At 35.3% G+C, this 22,926-nt stretch overlaps 1 protein-coding gene across 1 annotated transcript; it reads right to left on the bottom strand.

Annotated features, from left to right (window-relative positions):
• Positions 1-626: 626 nt before the first annotated feature.
• Positions 627-14,676, bottom strand: LOC149794650 (neuronal acetylcholine receptor subunit alpha-3-like). The gene is made up of 2 exons (XM_089966213.1): positions 14,278-14,676; positions 627-1,478 (listed from the first exon to the last, which is right to left on the bottom strand). The coding sequence occupies exons 1-2, from the start codon at positions 14,674-14,676 to the stop codon at positions 627-629; spliced, it is 1,251 nt and encodes a 416-aa protein (XP_089822339.1).
• Between the last annotated feature and the right edge of the window lie 8,250 nt (positions 14,677-22,926).

Raw genomic sequence — 22,926 nt, 5'->3', positions numbered from 1 at the left:
TTTCTGTAATAACTTAAGAAGATGATATTCATACACTGAAACTGAAAGGAGCTAATTCCTCAGAAATGCGTACAAAGTAGTTAGTTATTCTAAATCTTTCGAGATGACTGATAAATAACCGACACAAACATAGTCAGAAAATAACGATATTACTGGAGACAGTTTTCCTTGCAAGTTCCGACTGAGTATCCGTCTCACGTGGTGGCGCTACTTTTCATGTCATTATTTTAACCGTATGGTCATCCTGAGTATTCAGTGCAATCGGAACCGGAACTCCATCTAAGATGATATTGAGTATGAGTAGTCAGGTGTATTTTGTTATACCTTCGACTATTTCCACGACCAAATACAGTTTGATCAGCCACTGCGGACTTAGTAATGAAAACAAAGTTTGCATAGTCATCCAGACTATTCTGCGTCCAATCAGGTCACAGACAAATATAAATCTGAGCTTCGACAAACCTTTCTGAAACATAATTTATTTGAAAGATACATTACATTATGTATAGATACTAAAAAAAATAGAGTTAAACGATTTACATTTTCAGGAACACCTCAAGCATCTACCTACTATATATTAAAACCAATGGGAGATAATGCCTTAAAACTGTGGAAAATTTATTTTCTTATGAAGCGTCTGCTGCCATAATGGATAACATTGTTACTGTGACTAAAAGAACAGCTACAAAGTAAATCCAGAAAAAAACGAAGTCGAGGAAATTACAGACATTTTCCCATGTAACTCCGGACTTTGTATCGTCTTCACTTGGTGGTAGTACTTTCGATTCAATTACTTCAACCGTCTTCTCGTCCTTAATATCTTTGTACTCAGAATCGGAAATAGGAACTCGAGTTTGCACTTGCGCAGCTGAGCTTTCTTTGTGACGCTTTCTGCTTCGGACTCTTTCCACAACCATCTGCAGTTTGATCATCCACAGTGGGACTGGGTCTGTAGTCACATCTCTGGAATTCAGACGAAGTTGAAACAACGTCAGTATGACAGTCGAAGTACTGAAACCAGCCATTATTACCAAGTAAATACCGAGGTAGGAAACATTGTCCGAATTCTGTGGCAGCGTTGACGCGACAATTGTCAAAAACACGGCCAAAGCGAGGAATACAGTCACGGAAAACGATGCTTTTTCTCCTGATTTTACCGGAAGAACGAATACGCATGCGTTCATAAGAGACAACATAATGACTGGTACAATGACATTTAAGAGATAGAAGAGAGGTTTCCTTTTTAAGCACATAGTAAAGACTACTGTGGCGTCTGAAGATAGCTGCAACGTGTCCACGTCTGAGCCAACCACTGTCCATGCCGAATTCTCCTCGTAGTTATTCAACACAATTCCATTGCTCCCGTCCGTAAGCTTTACTTCAGTCTTAAAATAGCTCCAAGCCGTGAATCTGAGGCTGCACGTTTGAATATCGAACGGGAAGTAGGTGATATCTACTTTACATGTAGAATGCAAAATCTGAAAGAAAAGAATCATATGATGAGCAAATTAATTAAAACTTTATAATTTTGATACACTGACTGACATACAGATATGTGCATACATGTAAATATATAGAGATCGAAAAATGGAAGTAATGTCGAATATAGTAATATTATCAGTGTAATATATATACTTATATATATATATATATATATATATATATATATATATATATATATATATATATATATATATATATATATATATATATGTGTGTGTGTGTGTGTGTGTGTGTGTGTGCGTGTGTACTTGTGTGTGTAGAGACAGACAGACAGACAGACAGATGCAGACAGACTTACAGTGATAAAGATTGATTTGAAAGTTTACTCAAATGTTAACACTTGTTTACTTTTGTTGAAATGAATCAAGGCAAAACATAACAGCTCTAAGTAAAACTTTTAATTGTGAAGACGGACAGTTAGGTTGATGACGCTAACTATTACGATGATGATACACTGGACGAGGGAGCTGATGTTTGTGATAATGAATGACTATGAGATTTTCTGTGATAAACTTGGGAATCGTGATCCTCACAAAGGATTTTATTTTATCTGTAAAAACTGGTTACCGACCTATATCGTCCTGCCTTTCTATTTTTAACGTGACCAATATGCAGAATCAAAATATCGTCACCATTCTAATCTTTTATGATCATTAAAATCGATTTTTGTACCAACTGAATGAGAGCTCTTTTATCTACTGCCCGTCATTTTTGTAATCGTCCACATTTCAGTTTAAATGTATATGGCGAACGCCATGTCTTAATAAGTGAAATAAGCTTCCTGATGCGTTTTCATCTTCAGTTTGTAAAGGACTCGTGACTCTGGAGCTCTGTAATGGCATCAGAAAATGTCCTAAACTTTATTTATTTTAAAAGGTGATGTATGTAGTTTATATAGACGTACCCTTGTCTTTAGAATGCTTGGCATTTTTCATATTTATCGTGACAGAGTACAATAAGATTTGTATAGATCATATAAAACTGTAAATAGTGTCAATGGGTCGGTTGTCGAAATGTATAATGTTTGCAAACATATACAGACATATTGGGTTCGATTGTCGAAACTGGACATTTGTTTGTTGTTTTTTTTTTTTTTAGCTGTTCTTCTTTCCACTTACAAAGGAAAATAACCGGCAAAAATTAATTTTCCCTAATGATGTAAACAAAAAGGTGAATAGTCATCACTCTTGAATCTTTTTGATGTAAATAATACTACTAGGTAACACTAGTAACATGTAATAATGGATACAAAAATATAATAATTGTCACCTCTAATTTAATTTTGTAGTCACCACCTTTTTATTCCGTTCTTAATAATTAAGTGTACATAGTTATATTGTCGTTAAGTGTTTTATTCTTCAGCATTCAGTACGAAGAAAGTAATGACGGAAATTACCAGTAAGGATATTATGTGACTTGGTGCAGGCAAAAAAATGGCGGTCTCTAAAAGTATATACTTGAAAAAGAAAGTTTAATATTTGTTATTTTCAAACCTGAATTGCTTCATATAAACATATTACGGAAGTGCATCTTGTTACAAGTACATGTGCTGGATACACACATATGGCCTGTAATACAGTCACGAAATGCATTTAAAATCACTAACAAACAAATCTTTTAAATTGAACATTCAGATTAATAATAACATGTCTGACTCCAATATCGATTAACTAAAAAAATCACTAACTTCAGGAAACTCCATTACCGCATTTTAGATTTAATTACATCATGTTCTCAATCAGACTACAAGTTATAAACAACTTAATTTTATTCCATTTTGAGGCTGAGATTTGCTGATTGTATGAATATAATATTTTTAACGATTAAACATTGACACGCAAGGATTTTGTAACATATTATTACCATGCCGTTAATTGCTATAAAGTACCTTTCACAGAACGAATTTCCAACCTAACATATATTATATATCAAGAATATCCAACTGTATATTAAACAGCACCTTATTTGTATGCATAAGTACTACCTCCGTTAAGGCCAGATTACGGTGGTTGACGGCCCTGGAGAAGTTTTTGAAAGACAAACATTATACCCCTTTCCCGAAAGACATAATAAAAATCAGATAGATGATTTGTAAAAATAAATGTTGTTTCACTGCATTGCGAGACACCCAATGGGCTGGGGCCACGGGTAACTGATCCATTTGCTCCGCACTGTGTCCGGCTATCATAATCATATCGTGCACTACCAGTAGTACTAGCAACCTTTCGCCATTTTCCTTCAGATTATATGAGCACAAGAATTACACATGTATTGTCCGCTCAAAACAAACTGCCCAAAGAACATCTGATACGATTTGAGAATATACTCGACAAAATATCTTAGATGGTTATCTCGTCAGAACAATTTATTAGTATTTCAGTGACATAGGCAATTGCAAGGGTCATTTTCTATTTGACACACCGATCGAGATATTTTATTTAATACATTCTTTAAAAATTTCAGATGTAAAGAAAATGTGATATATTCGGGTAGAACTGAATCTGCCAAACATATATTTTCTTCGTGTGAAGCACTTTTAGCAAGATGTATTTTCTGTCTGCTTCTCGATGGTTCACGTCAGTGACTCGGAATATATCTCTACTATGCTGTGTGTGTGTGTGTGTGTGTGTGTGTGTGTGTGTGTGTACGAGGTAGGACGGGTGACTCTTACTAAATATAAGAAACTCTACTTTAGGTGTGATCATTTGGAGAATAACTAAATAACTGTTCTTTTGACAAAATATGCAACTACAAATGTATGGTGAACAGGTTAATCGTTTTCAAAACAGAAACCTCACATAACAGACTATGCAATATTAGGAACCATTTTCCTAAGTGAGGGTCTGAGGAGGGCGAAGCCCTGGGATATTTTTAAAAATAGAAATCACTATAATAATAATAACAATAATGTGGACTTAGTACAACGATTAATATTAAGAAGCTCTAAGTGCTTTACAATATTAGATGATACACAAAAGCTGATATAACGAGAAGATTTTAGAAACAAACACCATGAAATTAGACAATTCATATATGGTGACTATATATATATATATATATATATATATATATATATATATATATATATATATATATATATATATATATATATATATACACACACATTAAAAACAACATGGCATTTAAAGTATTGGTATAAAGCAAATTGATATACCAATACTATCGGTATATCAAATTGTGATCCGCCCATGGGGCAATGCTGCGCATTTATTAACACTTTCAGCTGCAGGCCTATAGATCAATCATGAATTTCGGCTAATTCATTAATCACAAATGACATATAAAATCAACGGTAAAAGGTATTAATCGTTCGTTTTCAAAATGAAATTAAAGTGGTACACAGTTTCATCGGAATCCTTTCTTTTTTCTATTCCCCTCTCCCCTCTCGTGTGTAAGGGACTAAAAAAAAACAATCTGGAGTGAGAGAGAAAAACAAATTGCGCTGGACGAAAACATTAAAACTGAACGGTATGTTTATGCTTTCCTTAGGATCTATCTACAGTGTTTATAATATCAATGATACAATGATACATAGTTGCAATAGCCAGTCGACACTAGGCCTATATGTTAAATTTGTCGGTTACGAGGCACACATACTATAGCGTATTTAATGCTTTGCTGTTGTTTCTTAAACCTAGTATAATATTCTAATACAACGATTATTGATTATTAAATAAAAAAATGTCCAAATGTCGGCCCCACCCCCACCCCCTCGCTCTCTCTCTCTATGGATTATCTTCGCTAGATACGGGCGAAAATCCATGAAAATACGAGCGTTGGGGATTTTCGCTTGTGCCATACAACGATGTCTCTGGGCCTAAGAATGAGGGTAACGTTTAGTTAAACCGTGTGAAGGAGAGAGACAGAAAGACAGACAGACAGACAGAGACAGAGAGAGAGACAGAGAGACAGAAAGAGAGATTTTATAGTCTTTAAAAATGTTACTTAAAGCAGAGTAATGACTTAGATCACTTAGATGAGCTGTAAATATATTAGAATATTTTAATTACATCTTATTGGTTCGTCATTTCGCTTAGTTTCTATCAACGCTAATTTCCATACGCAAGTACGTGATTGCCTGACAGTTCAGGTTCAGTGTACAAGAAGTTAACCGTGTTTGTAGTGCACCACTTTCTTCATGAAAACCATAGTTGATGTTTAAATCATGAGTGTGTGTTATGTTGATTTAAAAACTGTGAATAAGAAAGAAACCTAAAAGGAAAACAATCAACTTGTCAATTTGTATGTGTGATTGAGAACAACAAGAAAAATCGTTGAACTACATTTTATAGCGGACACACTCGCAGGGATCTGAGGAGTTCATTCACTCTGTCAATACACAGTTGCCCGGAGCATATCGCAACTCAGTTCAAAGTGCAAATATCTGTATTTGTATGTGATATAAATAAAATAGATGTATAGTATGTATGCTGTATGAATGATATACCACTCGGCCTTGGATTTCTAAAAATAAATACACCACTACGGTGCATATCTTGTTATTCAACTTTTATTTCCTAGACATTAAATATAAAATAAAATAAAATAAATATACGGTGATGACAATCGTGGAAATAAATGTATTAAATACAGCAATAATTTCTCCAAAACCAATTATTTAATAATTGTGTTGACTTAGTAACAAAAAAGGCGCAATATAAGCTTACATACACAAAACCATTGGTTATTTTTCTCTTTATCATACGATGCAGTAATATTCGGTGTTTACTAATGTTCAAAACAATCTGCTTGGTTTTTACGTATTTATTTATGATCATATTATTTTCTGTTGATTATATCAATGAATACATTAATTGTTATTTTCTGTGCATTCTATCAAGGAATACATTACTTGTTATTTTCTGTGGATTCTATCAAGGAATACATTACTTGTTATTTTCTGTGGATTCTATCAAGGAATACATTAACTGATATTTTCTGTGGATTCTATCAAGATCTTGACACTCATGTCACTCCTAAATATAAACATAAGGTAATGTTTTGAATAAAACTCAACGTAAATATAATTTAATCGATGTTTTCAAGTGAAAAACCAGCCAGATTTATACATAAGATAATTTTGAATATTAAATATATTGTATGCAAATGCATCATTTTTGGTATATCAATGTCGGCCATCAGCTTCAAACTGACGCTTTAGACATAATGTTTAATGTCAACGAAACTAGATGTCATAGTGGAAGGGAAAACATCTGCAATAAACAAATGAGTGAATATATCAGGAACTTTCAATATGAGCAATCCCAAAATATATACTATTCTAAAATCAACTATGCTCCTGAAATTGCATGTCCTGACCCGAATATCAGTTTATTGTGGCACGAGAGCAAGACAAAAGTAAACAAAATTAATTGAAAATATTCTTTACTGAAACATCTGCTTCAGAAATGCATAAGAAAGCAAGCGAGAACAAATGTCCTTTGGAAGGAGTTTATTCAACTGACGTGGATGACCATTGGCAAGCAGATATAATAGACATGCAATTATATGCATATACAACAACGGCTGTAAATATATGTTAATAGTGATATGTGTTGTTTTTAACTTTTGACGCGTAATAGACAAAACAAAATACAAAGATGATATACAACAAAAAGAAAAAGCCTGACAATATTACTGTTCCATGAAGGAGCTTTATAGCAGAAAAGTCCCACTCGAAAGGGAATGCCTTCATTATCTTTCAACAAAGTCAGGCAAAAGATCATCGGTAATTGAAAGTTTCGACATAACTTTGAAGACTAGATCTTGGAAGTTTTTCATAGAAAATGAAACCATAAAATGGTCTAAATGCTTCTCAGAACTAAATCATGGTTACAATACAATGTCACTAATCATATTTCATTAGACATCACTGAGGTCGAAGAAAGCAAGGACGAGAGAAGAACAAAGGTATGGATCAATTTGTTCCGTTACAAGTCCACTGATACATGTCGAATGCATAAGTTTAAATCAGCGAGAGAGCGACACAAAATATAAAGCAATATTTAAATAGAGCTACACTTCTACCAATGGCATATTTAAAAACAGTCAAGCGATTTCTGATGATACAGTCAAAAAAAGGAAAGGACACTATATAAAGTGCATGTTTCAAGAACAACAAAATATAACATATAAACCTGAATATATCTGAGACACAAAACAGGTAAAACATAAAACTTATGTACTAGGCAAATGGAAAGGATTGATCAATTGTCTGACAGACATGAATTAGTTGGAAACAGTCTTCTATTAAAATAAACGAAGCAGAATATACATATTAAAGTATTAAGAACCATGAATGTGTTGAAATTTTATAGAAAAATGTGCCTCTAGAATGTAAAAGATGTCGAAATTAACCCAAGATATTACATGAAGGAAATAAAACATACATCACGCGTGAATTTGGTTTCATTACAAAGTCCTGGGGGGGAAAGAACGTCCAACCGACAACAGTAATTAATAAAAATAAACACATTTTGATCCTGATACGGAGAGGTGAGGCTACGCATCATACAAGAACTGTCATAAATGACATCATAGAAATAGTTGAAAGAGATAAAAATGAAATTGTGAAGTTCACTGAAAGTACTTCTCTAAAGATCTATCAAATAAATACAGCTTAAAAATATAAAAGTTTGTCTATGAGGTTGCGATTTCAAATGATGTGTAATTAAAATGACGATGGATACTTAGAGTTATGTAATTTCTTCCATCTTAAATACTCTTCTAAAGTACCTAAATTTGTCATAGTGGTCTGGTCTGTTAGTTTTGGAGTACACGACTGTTTTTTAAATATGTATTGCTTAGCTCAATGGTCTAAATGAGGTAGGTTTTGTTTTGACTTGCGAAGCTTGGATGAAATGCGATTGTTAACAATCGACAGAAGCGAGGTTATGACGCTATTGGTATTCAATGGAAATATAATGTTCAAAACTTTGAATAGGTTGAAAAAAATGGGTGGGAAACTAATCAAGAAACCGTGTGTTGTAAATGCGACAGCTGTTAAAATTGCTCAAGTCATTTTCAGCTTTTGAAATATAGACTTTGTCATCGTTAACACGCGAATTTCTTCCGATCAATAGCCTAGGCTGATTTAAACGGGATCTGAAAGATGATTACATTACGTACAACTAGATGTTTTACTGATTAAGTTTGCAAACTGCTTTTCAAAGAAAGAATAAGATTATAAAATATCGAAATTTGAAATAACTTAATTATTGAAGTTCGCAATTGTCACACAAAAAGAAGTAGATGTATTATTTCTTAGGCGTTGATAATGCTACCGAGGTGATCTGATTTATTTGACGATAAAGTAAAATTATTCTTGACAGAATCGTCAGCATTCGTTTGCAAAACACGTTGAATGTTTACAAAGTTCTGTCATTTCTAATGAACAATCAACCAGAACATCGCAAGAAAGTCAAAACAATATTATATCTCGTAACACAGTCTCAGTGGTGTTTCCAATTCCAATAAGCAGAAATCTGCTTAGCTAGTTATTGCGAGCCATATTAAAAGTCTCTCAGAAGGTAGACCCTGAACGATTTTTCACTCTGAACAACTGAGTGAATCCGACTTTCTCTTCGAAATACAACCATCGATAGATCAATAGAAGTCGATCCTGTTGACGCATATTTGTGTATATATCCTCGCTGATGACGTATGTTTGGTCATGCTTATTAATGACAGAGATATGAACCCAACTGGTTGCAGGAACGGGTGTAATGAGAGTTTAGCGGACTACCGCCTCTGGCTTGCGACTATGATATTATTCTTTGGAAACGAGTTACTTAAGGTGTCAATTTGTCACACTCATGAATATTGAAAACGAAACATTGCGAAACTAATTACGCCTATTGTAACTTAATCAGTCAAAAATCGAATACTGGATAGCACCATGATGTTACCTAACTATATTCGTTAACAAAAAGCAAGCAAGAGGAATCTCAAACGTTCATGGCTGGACGCTTTCACGTTTTGTTTATTAAACAGTATAGCTTTTACAAATTTCGACGGAACCAAACACTATTAGCAATACATTTTAACATATAATATTCAAGTATGTTGGAACCGTTGCTTAAACATGCTTTGAAAGAAGGTGAAACATTCCCTCTAGGTAAATGCACACACTCAGATTAAACGACTGTGTCACACCATAGATAAGGTCGATGATATTCCTTTTCATTCATACAATTATCACAGCTATGGTATAAAAAAGTACAAATAATGTACGGAAATACACCTGAAGATAGACAAGGCATGCCCTGCAGTGTTCATTCCATTTGGTTCCATCTATGTGACAAGGGTATTTAGTTTAGAATCTATATTATTCGAGTAAGAATATAATGATCTTCAATAAGGAGATTACAACGAAAGGCAAAGCATTATAAACAGTTTTCAAATACATAGACCTTAGTGTGGCAACAATACAAGTGGCATCATCTGGATTAAGTAGCGAATGAACGTACTGGTATTACCTTAGCTTCCATTTACTTCAGCTAAGTACTACTCCTACAACACAATTTTGAAATTTGGTGAAATTGAAATATGTGCCATAAGTAGGTTAAACAGCATTGATGACAGGACAAAAAAGCATCCACGAAAAGAAAGAAACACGCTGATTAATTCTGGACAGTTTATACAACCATTATACTGAAATGATTGAAGGCATAGAATGAATGCATGTAAAACCTGACTGCGAAAAAATTGATTATGTGAACCGTCTGGAAGAGAATTAAAAAAAATTCACATCACTCTCAACAACAGTTACATAGTGCATATTAGCGGGTTTAAATATCTTTAAATGCATATTTGACACTAATACATATTTACACATTTACTTTTATGAACCGATTGAAAAATGTTCCTATTTAAACGGTAACTGTTCTACTTTCGTAGGGTCTTTGCCTATTTAGAGATCATGCTTTTTATCAATACAATATCTATTACTAGCAATTAAAACGTAGAACGGTAGGAAGATTAAATATAATAATAACAAATGCTGATGAAACAAATTATAGAATATTACAGTATGCCTCTACACAGTGATTTTGGTTTGTTTAAATATTATATGCAAAAGTAATGAAATGGTAGAGAAATCTTCGACAAGCCCTAGTGGTCTGCGTTTTCAATTAGGGAATCAGACAAAAAGAATAGTGAACTCAGCAATATTTGAATAATTATGGTTTGTGCATTACGTTCGACTTGTAAGATACTAATTTGAAAGATATTAAGATATAGAAAGTTTAGTTTAGGAAATAAATTAACATCTAATGAAGAGGACGGTAATGAAGGACTAATAAAATTGCCAACATACTTAGACAGATAGACGAGAAAATTCAACAATTGAGATGCTGAAAACTAATTTAAGCGACGATAAGCCATTTTATCCCTTTTTATAAGCCTTGGAAAAAGTAAGTGAAATAGAATATGTATTATCTTACATCCAACAACATCTACAACTATTTGAACAAAGTATAAATAGCATGATATGATCTTTAGAGACTGACATACATACAATAAAAATACTTAAATGCTGTTAAGATTTACAGTCTAAAGAGGAACAGTTACGTACTGATTTAGAGGATGAAATCCAATAAAATGTATAGAAGATGTGTGTAATGTCGAGGACTGTGCGAAGTAAAACAGATGAATTTATCATAAATATATTGCTACAACACCAAAATAGCACCTAACACTAACTATTGTCAGCAAATAAAAAACAAATTATCGAACGAGCAGAAAAAGATATAGACCAGCTTAAACAAGATTAAAGATATGGACCCAGCTTATAATTCATATCTTATTGATTCGAATTGAAAAATCAAACCAATAAGAAAAGTTACAGATCCTGAAATTTGCAACAAATTAGACGCCTGGGCAGAACAATGAAGAACACATACAATGAATACAATTTGGCTGAGGAATGGAAATAATATCCCTAAGAAATGTCAAGGAAATAAACAAGAGTATCACAAATTTCAATGATTGAATAAACAAAAGTGAAACCGTATATATAAAACTGAATTACACACAGAGTCCCACATATAGTCTTCAAATAGAAGAATTTAAAAGCGAAATTGATAATAACAACCAGATGTTTGATGTAAAATCTATAATAATGCTAGAATGTATGTTTTTTTCGCCGTATTCCGAATTTTGCGTCGTATAATCTCTGGAGTGACCAGGTGTTTTTGTTACTAAAGTGTGAATCTAATAGATGTAGTCTCAACTGTTAAAGGCGAAATATCACCCGGATAACTGCTTTTAACTGAATATATAACAAAGAAGAGACTGAAAGACGCATTTAAGCACAAGACTTCACCTCCGTGTTCAGTAACCAATAATTAATGCAAATATGCATCCTCAAGTATCGATTAATATAATTTATTCCAAAAGGATTTCGTAGAGAAATGTCATTCAAAAACAAGCCCGACTTAATGTTTTGTGTAATATTAAGCATATAAAATCGTTTGGGTTTTCTTACATCGCATTAGAGCTACACAACCACTCAAGTATTGCTTTCTGATGAGATGTTGAAACAAGTATCTGCAAAATATATCGTATACTAAGTAGAAAAAAAATTATGTCTTTATAATCTCATTTAACGGTAGAAAAGGACCTAGTTTTTCAGAATGTTAAACAAAAACTGTCAAAAGTAAAAAATATATTCTTCTTAAATGAAACGAAGTGTCTTTGGAAGCAACCGTCTGTGCAACTAATTTGATGCAGAACAACTAGAAAAGACATACTTCGGCTTGACAATATTACAGCGAAAACCTGTGCTGCTCAATGAAATAATGTTGACTGCTTGAATGAAAGATAAAGTGGATAAAATTTGGTGACTAATGTCTTGAACAACCTAAAAACTAAAGTTATTCTTCCACAATCTTATGGTGCTAATGAGAGACACGATGGCAAGGCAAAACTAGAAAACGATGACGACCAAAGATGAGCTACTCCGATCTTCCGTCTGGTTAAGACATGAAATACAGGTAAATATATATTGACATTGTAACGAATATCAATATTAAAACTAATTATAAATGTTTTGTTTGTACAGGGTATTTATTTTTAGTTTAAGGGAGATAATGCAGTGGCAAATATTTTAGGTAGACCGTTTGTGTAAAACATCACCATCCCCAATGAAGTGGTAATTTTTTGAAGTAGAATAATTGCAATATTTGCAAGATATATTGCAAGTTTTGGTTACCTGATTCGGTAAGAAGAAAAAAAATGATTGAACAAGAAATGATGCAGTCAGAAAATTATGAACATGTACAAGTAATGCACAACATTCCGCTTCTGTAGCTATGGAGTGTGCAGTATATAGGAAAAGCATTAGAATACCATTAACTTTTAACCATTAAAGTTTCTCTCTTGGTATACCTAAAATATGTATATAATATTCAAAATAATGATATTAGTTAGGATCATTTATTAAATGACATTTTTTATGCTAATGTTGCGTAGTACAAATTCATCCATAAATTTGAAATATCGATGACCTGGAACTGTTCAAATTAACGTCGCGTAATCCAACGAGGTTACGGATCGCGTTAAAAGGTCAGCTTGAACTATTTCCTGATAAGCCAGTGCAAATCAACTGATATTTTTTTTCTTTCTGAATTTGAGAATTCCGAAATACATCATGATTCATTTTAAAGTTTCGTGTTACAATGTATTGCTCATGCTATATAAAAGGATTTTTGTTCAGAATTTATCATTAATAATTACTGATCTTGGAAGAGATACATGACTTTAAGTTTATTCATGTGTTTATTTAACTTAATATCATTAATTAGACCTACATTTCTGTCACATTTATTCAAGGACATTTTGATATACTGATAGCTGTACAGATTTACCGTGAAACATTCAAGGATATGGAGTTACTGTGATTATAGTTAAAGGACATTTGGATTATAACAAGTGATTCTTCTGCTTTACTGGTACATGAAGACATTACAGTTTTCATCCGGAATATATTTGGAACATATTCAGATCGCTTGAAATTGATAAAACTTTAGGATATTAGGTATTCATTAACCACTTTAAATAATTCTTTCACTTTGTCTTTTCATCATTTCATTTTTAATTTGTCTTGCAATCTGGCTAGTCTTAATGAGCCACTGATGATATTGTGACAACTCTCACCTACTTGAGTTTCATATTGTTATAGTAGAGTTTATACATCAATATACATTGTTTAGTTACAGCGCTGTAAATTCACCGACAAATTCATCGCCGTTTCTCTAAGTTGTCATTTTCCAATAATACAAAATCTATAACATCGTTCCGTTCATTCTAAATTATTATTCACAGATCAGAGTAACGTTATCAAAACGGTTACGCTTGCAGCAAATGTTCGGCGCACAATGTTATCAACTTGACAGTCTGAAATAGTTCGAAAAGTGAAGTGAGAATTTATTTTAGAATAAGTGTACATACATGACATGTTTTGTCTGAATGTCTAACAAAGTTGAATTATGTACATAACCCGATACATGACAACAATGAAGATAACCATTACAAAATTATATATTTTATATTCTGGTTGGATTCGTTCACCGTCGTATCTCCTGATCTTCAAGAAGAAGTGTGCTTTTCGAAAAGACTGTACTTTAAAGGGTCATACCAAGACGTTGCACAAAAGAGTTCGAAATATTAACTTCCCTATCCACCTTTGTACATAGTAGATGTAGACGGTTTTGGGGGGCTTTTGTCAAACACAATATAGAAAGATATACTTACAGCATAAGGCCACCAAGAGACGAATCCATCATAAGTAACGTTAACCGATAGATCACTCAAGCCAAGACCGCTGAATTCTGAAACGCCGTTTTGCAGTGCTATGTCCGGTTTCCAGACGTTGTCTTGGTGAATAAATACGTTTGATGTCCCATTATAATCGGATGGGTTCCATTGCAAATAATAATCATTCCACTTAATAGTAAGGTAACCGGATGTGATCAGACTTTCCTTTTGTGAATCGAATTCTATTATTCCTATTAAGGAATAGCTAATACTGACGTTGACTGCAAGACTTTGGTCATAAATAGGCCTAACAGCCTTGTTATAGGTATTTGTTATCAAAAGTTTGGTAAGAAGACTCTTGGCGTCATCCGATGTCTTGGCATTTACTCTAGGCATACATACCACTGGTACGAATGACAGCAATAACAAATATAGTCTCGGAGGTGCCATATTCACTTAGTTGCATTGATTACTGCTAACATGTGAATACTTCTCATCCAAAATGATGACTTTACTGAAAGTAAATCAAAGGAAAATTGTTGGTGCAAGAATTTATTGCATCTACATAGACATAGAAATTATAAAATCTATTTGAATTGTCATAAATGAGCAAATATTTACAGAAATATATATGTTTGAATGTATCTTTCTATACGTGACTCAAAGATTCACATATATAATGAGTTCCTGACAATTGTATTGTAAGACTATGTAATTATTTAAATACAGATCAACCAACATGAAACAGCTCCTGCTGCATTTTATTAAACATCGCCTATTTATTTTTGATCACAATGTGAGCTTCCACATTCACTCAAAGATATTAACACAACATTGATTGATAGCTGCTTTATTCATACTAAAAACCTAGCTTTTAAGACCTACTTGATATGTTAGAATATCATGGTTCTTATATCGTATGCAGCACTGTAATAACAAATTTTGTTCAGGTAACAGGTATAGATACATTGTTCTTCGATTATCCTTGGTAGAACTGATATGACCAATACTCATTTTGTGGACATTAGGTACTTGTGCACAATCGAAAGTTTCACAATGGAAAACTCATATATATATATATATATATATATATATATATATATATATATATATATATATATATATATATATATATATATAATCACACAATATAACCGCTCCGATGGCCTAGTGGTTACAGAGTCCGAGCTCGTGGGTTCAATGCCCGGACGAGTCATCCCAACGACTTACGAAAATGGTACTAACAGCTGCCTCGCTTGGCGCTTATCATTAAGAGTTTAGTGTTAGGACTGGTCGGCCTGGTGTTAGGATAATGTATCTGAGTGGGACATCATGCTAAATGTCTGCGACATGATGCCCCAGTGCTATACATCACTATAAACTGCCACACTGCAGATATCGCAGAGATATGACTGAACAATTGTTAAAGCTGCGTTAAAAATCCAAATCACACACACACACACACACATAATACTCACACAATAAACTCGTATCAGGGTAAACTTTGATAACTTTTTTTTTTCAGATTTAAAGCGAAAAGTTACAGTAAAACCACACTGCTGTTTGTGGCTTGGTACGCCGTATAAACGGTTTAGTGCAATACCGGGTCTGACCTGGATCAATGGTTAACATACTAATTTGTCTTGTCCGTTATTGAACTTATTGTAAACAGTATTAATTAATGAAGTGGCAGTGTTCTCATTCTCTCTCTCTCTCTCTCTCTCTCTCTCTCTCTCTCTCTCTCTCTCTCTCTCTCTCTCTGGTCTTTTAAGCAGACATACAAACATACTCGATATAACTTAGAAGCTGGATAGATCAAGTATCCGTTTCCAGGCATGATCTGACTGGTCTAGTCTAACAAAAAATCAATACAGAGGAAAGCGTATTGCATTATCCATCAACTGATTTTGTTATAATCTTGCACACAACCTACAATGTTGCAACCGCCTTTTGGTTACAAATTAAACGCTCTACCTATGCTTTCCAGCAACCGTTTTAGGATTACAACCCCACGTATACAGTACGGCAGAAGCGTTTTGATTATTTACCAAACACAAACACCTACTGTCAAGAATCATTTTTCATTCGGGGATTAAGCAATGAATTAAAGTTAATCGTCTCGTGGCCAACTATCTTTCCGATTGCCAATTTTGTGCAAGCCACATTTGTAATTAGAATCACGCCATTGAGGTTGCACAAGTTTCCTATCCAGAACGTTTTAGTCATTTTGTGTATAGTTTGTACGTTAATTTCCCGAAAATACCTCATTATTTAAGGTCGGAGTGACGCATTTATAAATTTAACGTCGAGGTAGAAAAATGTTCAAGGAATGCTTTTAGACCGTTTGCTAAATAGATCACATACAAGATTTAGATCAGTGTAAGCGAAACCCTGATACATGAGCCATTTGGTTAGTAACCACTAAAACAGCTGTTACGTTGTTTTGTCACCCTCGTGTTTACTAGATCGAATTCTTTGCGACTGGCAAAACTAGTCAACGCACCGCTTTATGCAGGAAAGACACAGACGTGAATGAAAAGACTCATCTCTCCGGTTCGGAACGCTGACGTAAAGGAGTCATCCATATAGAGAAACATTAAAGAACATGTAAATACAAATTGTTTTGAAGAAACATCATCACAACGTCGTTGTTTTAAAATCAGCACGGTTAATTATAATGAGAAGATTCTCTGACTCAAAAAGGAAGACAAAACAAACACTTAAACATGAATGTACAAGAGGTTGACAACACTGTGAAGTCAAATATGATTTCCAATTAATTAAGCAATGTTGTTTGACCATGCACGCTGTGGCGTAGAGGAAGAAGTAATGTCTAGGGACAGAACATCAAGCGAATATAGAGCGAAAGCTTCCAATCTGAATCAACACATATTTCCTGCTTTCATGAAGACCTGTTTTGCAGGCTGCGACAAGCATTAGTTTTACTAGCTTACAAAATGCTAATTTTAAAATATCTTCCAAATCAAGTCCTCATTGTCGTACGAGTCTTTATTACACAGGATACGTCTGTTACACTTCACTGTATAACCTTTTTCGTAGTGTAACCGTTACTTCTTCTTTGGTGAATGGAATTTTTGTTAAAATCACTATTTATACTAATATAAAGACTGTCGAGATACAATTTACTGAAAGAAAAACAATGTCGATCTGCAAATTCTCAACAAACATGATACGCGTTTCGACCTTCTTGGTTAGTGGCGATGGCAGAATCGACTTTAAAAGGAATGATCTTTGTTACAAACGTTTGTCAAGGTATAACGAGGAGAAAATACGTCCTGAAGTTTTCGCATTTCGGGAATGTAAAAATACCTGTATGCTTTTAAAATGGTTTTGCTTTTGTTCATTGTTTGGCTCTGTCCGATTTCAAATGTTCTTACATTATCCATTCCATATCGTTTATTCAACATGCAGGCTAAGCACATATGTTGTTCCCTATAGTATTTTGGATGAAACGTTTTATTTTTTTGGTAATGTGGCGTACATCAATCAGTATGATTTTGCGTCGCTCCATGTCTCGGGGATGTCAGACGTAAGTCATATGATGAGCGGCCTTTCCAACGGACATGTTAAGCTCGTCTTTGTACTGTTAGATGTCTTTGTGTCGATGGCTTTGTAAGGTGTTCATTCGGCATTGCACTAAACCCACTCCAAATGGGAAACTTCAAACTGAGGTGATTGATGGAATTTCTCAACTGATCGTCATCATTAGCGCGGATTTGTCGTCTCATTGTAATTAATGAGTTTCACAGATATGTAATGAAACCTGCTATGTTCACTAGTTGCACTTCAGACTCGAAATCTTTGAGTGTCACCATATGCGTGCAAGCAGTGTTTCTAAATTTCTGAAAGCTACTTTTTGGGTCTCAATCAAAAGCAAAAATAATGTTTCGAAGCAGAACTACGACTTTCTATCGTAGTGGATCTTGAAGCGCTTGGTCGTGTAATACATGTAGAGGGTATTAGTTAAGTTTCACTCGTGTCCTCTTCGAAACTACTGGCATACGGTGACACAAACATTCGGCGTTTCTTGCTTTCTGTTTCTGGTTTCGTGTCTGTAAAGTATGATCGTTTCATATTGATGATAACGTTGGATTGCGCTTTCTTGCACACGATACCCAAATGTATTGAGGGCTTCTCGCCATACGAGTATATATTCTTTTAATTTCAGACTGCAAAAAGGATGGAAGATTTCAAAACGTATAACCCTCCTCGTCAAAGATTTACAGGGAGCATTCGACAGTACTCCATTTCCAATAGCATTGTTCTACTCATTTCTCGATAGAAGGCAAGATACTTGGTATGCACTTCAAGAGAAAGGACTTAGTATATCTACAAGGTGAATGAAAATACAGCAGGAATGAGAGAAAAAAGTAAATATACCTGTTATTATTGTCAGGAGATTGGTCAGTGTTTCCCGCGTAACAAGAGAACTAGGTGAAGAGAATCAGAAGGGGGAGGGGCACAAAAGAAATGTGTAAACAAAGACAGTAGAGACATAGACATATATATCACATACAGCATACATATGTTGATGAACATCAATCTATCACACCTAAACTATACAATCGACTAAAAAGATTTTTTAGGCAAGAGAGTAAATATTTTTCGAGGCAAACCTAAAATATAAAATCGACTAGAAACGAGGCATATGAGTGGCCCTGAAAAGGATCTTTGATGTTTTGTTAACATCACTCCGTTAATATAAAGGGCACCACATAGGTCTTCTTTTCTATCTCACACTTCTTCTGAATGAAGACTCTCTCCAGACAGCCTTGTCTCTCCACATGGATTCTTCTTGTCCAAACGCTCGTATCGTTGATCCTGATGATTGTCCATGATGATCTGACAAAATGTGACGAGAACAGGTGAAATGAATAAAGTGAACCATTGTTATTTATAGTGGAAGAGCGGATCGAAACGGATTTATATTTTTCACCAATCCCAACACGAATTACAAAATTTATTCATTGTGTGGAGTCTGTCTTCTAATCCGAAGAGAGCTACCTGTGACGTCACGTTCCCTATATAGGTGCGCTAGTGTAAACACGCAGTGAATCAATGCGACAGAGTTTTCAAACATGACGAAAACTAAGAAGACGATGAATGAGGGTGCACCGGCCCTGGAGACGAGAAGTGATGACATAGCAGCGGCCATCAAAGTCAACATGGCCCTACTTCAAGAAGAGACCAATTTTAATTGGGATTTAGTGGATGTTCTCTCTTTTTAGCATGAATTTGTTCCGGTAAAGCACCTTCACCTTCCTTACCACACGTCGATGATTTTAAACAGAGAAAGAAGAAGAATTGGATGACATTTTACAGCAGCAGATAAAAGCAGAACAATTCTTTTTCAACATCAACAGCAAGAAGAAGGGACAAGAAGATGGAAACAACAGGAAGAACAAGTAGCAGCAGAGAAGAAACAAAGTCATGGAGAGAAGGAGGACAGTGAAAGTCAAGCAGTGACGGTACTCTTAGACATTTTGGCAGCGTTAAGGAGTCTGAAACAAATGTATCAGACTTCTTTAATACGACCCAGGAGAAAAAGACGTTCCCGAGCCATACAGCCAAATACATGAGATACCAGCCCTAGTGATTTCTATCAAATCATCATTGACATTAGCAAATCAGGCAGTAGGACTTGGCTGTGGCAAAGGCTAAATGCAGTTAAAGCTGATTGCTTCCCGTTCCTGAGTTTGTTTGTTTTTTAAAAATTACTAAACGGTCCTTTTCATGACCATTCCCCTCTCTCGAAAAGATATAGCATTCGTTTCGCCAAAATCAATCAAAATTCCTTTTTTGCCTATGATGTACGTGTGTGCATGTGTGTGAGTGGGTGCATGAGTGTGGGTCCTGATTCTAAAAAATCAAAACCAAGATACACATACGTTTTTCTTTCTAGTCTGCTCTGGAACAAATTGAACAATCCAGTTCACAACGCAACACTTTAAAAAGTTCATAGACTTCTTCTGTGTTTTTATTCATTCACTCAGTTTTTTAAAATTTCTTCAGTTGTACTGGTTTTCTTCTCTTGTTGCTCTTTCTGTATGTGTCTGGGTTCTCCCTTTTCGGAGGGTACTGCTTCATCCTATTCTGAACCCCTCTCTTCCTCTTGCTCCTGTTGTTGTCTAGGGCATTCTGAAGATATATGTCCTTTCTTTGGACAATGATAACAGGCATAATGACTTTTGTCTCTTCTGGCACTTGTCTTGCTTTTTTGACGGTCTGGACACTAAGTAGCCCAATGAACTTTTCTTCCGACATATATAGCAAATATTGTGATTTTTATCTCGAAAGGAGGGGAAGTAGTCCGTCGGTTTCTCTGAAGGAATTTTTTTAATGACACCTCGCAAAGCTCTAATCAGACGTTTGAGAGTGAAATGAACACTAGAAGGGTAGAAACTAACCCATTATATAGTGAAGACACTGGTTTGACATGGATATAGGGGCCCATGGCGTTTAAAATGTAGTCCTTCGACTTGCTGTAGTCAAGATGAAACGATCGCATCATTTCGTGGAAACAGCCGAAGAAAGTAAGAGGCAGAAACGTGATTTATCGCCTCGTACAGTAACTAAAGAATTGGCTCAAATTCGCACCAGCAATTTTGAAGATGACAAGCGTGAGCCCGAATCCAGACCGAGATAGTCCACACCAAACCAAAGTCCACCACCATTAACCCCTCAAAACTACTACCACATTTGAGAGACGGAAAAGCGCTCCTCTAGAACTACATCCAACACAGTGAAGTTTAATGATTTCAGGTCCGACGTACCGTTGGAGAATGCCGAGGAGTTCATCACTAGGTGTGGGATTCTTTGTTAACCACACTGAAACGACAACGTGAAACCAAAGAAGACGATCGCTTGAGGCTTTCTATTCATCATGACAGTTTGAAATCTCCTGTTTGGATGGAGTATAGCAGCCCACAATAATTGATACCATCCAAAGTCATGGACAAGATTCAACACGTTCAACAATCCTACGACAAGTTTCACATCACCGATGGAAAAGAGACACTGTTCATGACTTTCCTTTCTCTTCCCAAAGGGACTGGATAACGCAGAAGAGTGTTATTGTTGGACGACCGTTGTAGCATCAAGCGTAGTCTTGTCGAAATTAAAAACTATCAAGACCAGTTGTGTTTATCCCGTGCTATCGTGGTGGGAAGAACTGTTGCCGACAAGAAAGACATGGTAGAATGGAAACGATCTTGGCAAACTATTCAAAACTGAGCCGAGACAAACAACGAAGAGAAGCAGAACTCCTCTTACAGCAAGACACACCCTACGGCAATCCTGAAATGCAAAATTTGCAAGACATATTAGGTCCACGTAACGCCTTGAGAGAACATCATCAATAAGTGCGCTAACCTCTTTTGTTTCAAGGCAAAGATTTCAAAGACGGATCATACATTCATGTCTATCTTAACGATGAACATTTCGATGCCATTACCAGTATCACCGTATTCCTTGCATACGCTTATTATTGTGAGCAATGTGACATTGGCTATAACAATCGAGAGCAAGACTATCGCTGTGGATCGAAATGTGAGAGATGTTTGACCTCTCAACCCTATCTGGACGAAGAACATGTACGAGTGCATTGTCCTGCTTATCAGCGAAATTTTGTAAGCCCTGCTTGTTACAAAAACATCTGAAGACGCTCGGTTCACAGTAAAAACTCGCTTGCCAACTGATGAGATTGTGCCCTACTTGTGAACAAGGCATACGTACCAACAGTACCAAGGCACACGTACGTTCAGGAAAGAAACGATGTCACATTTGTCACCAAATCGTGACTTGGAACACGAATGCTTCATTAAATAATACCATTCCAACATCAAGAGGAATGTATGCAAGAGACTGGCATTCATATTCATAATTTCTGCGTGGCTCACCGAGCGTGCGAAAAGTGCATCCAAGAACCCGTATTTAGTCATTGCCCTCACTGCAGTAAGATTCCTTGAGGACGTGAAAAAATATTTCGGGGACCGAACACGCTAGCCAAGTTCGCCCAATGGATCTTATACCGTATCGACGAGACGTGAAGCCAAGACGACATCGAATATTACGGAGATCGTCATCGCCATGCAACGGTGATGGCTCACAATTTCTCGGTATACGATGGACAGTTTATTTTGAGATACTATACGGAACAAAGTGCCAAACGTCCTAAAGTGACTTTGAACGGAGCCAAAATCATATCTATGCAAGTGGGAAAAGTGCAGTTTAAAGATTCGATGAGTTAACTGGCCATGCCATTGAGAAGAATGCCTAATGTTTGGAATGACAGAAATGGTCAAAGGCTATTTTGAACACCTTTTCAATACCAAAACCAATTAACTTGCTGCTCTACCCGATTCGCCTAAGGCTCAATTGTACGACCCCCGACAACATGCGCACCGAACAACGAGAAGCTTTCTGCGCTTGGCACCACATTCACACCTCGGACCCCCTATGACTTTCAGGAAGAAATGTTAAAGTATTGTCGTTCTGAAGTGGACATTTTACGGCATTGCTGTGGACAACTTCGAGAATTATTCATGGATCATAGAGGGATCGCTCCTTTGAAACAAGCCTACACCATGTTTTTTAGTTTACCCTAACGATTCATGCTCGAAAACA

The sequence above is a fragment of the Sinohyriopsis cumingii genome, chromosome 7, assembly GCF_028554795.1.
Source record: "Sinohyriopsis cumingii isolate HCF-2022 chromosome 7, ASM2855479v2, whole genome shotgun sequence".
Lineage (NCBI taxonomy): Eukaryota > Metazoa > Mollusca > Bivalvia > Unionida > Unionidae > Sinohyriopsis > Sinohyriopsis cumingii.
The sequence above is the reverse complement of the archived record's forward strand: the minus strand, read 5'-3'. Positions and strand labels throughout refer to the sequence as shown.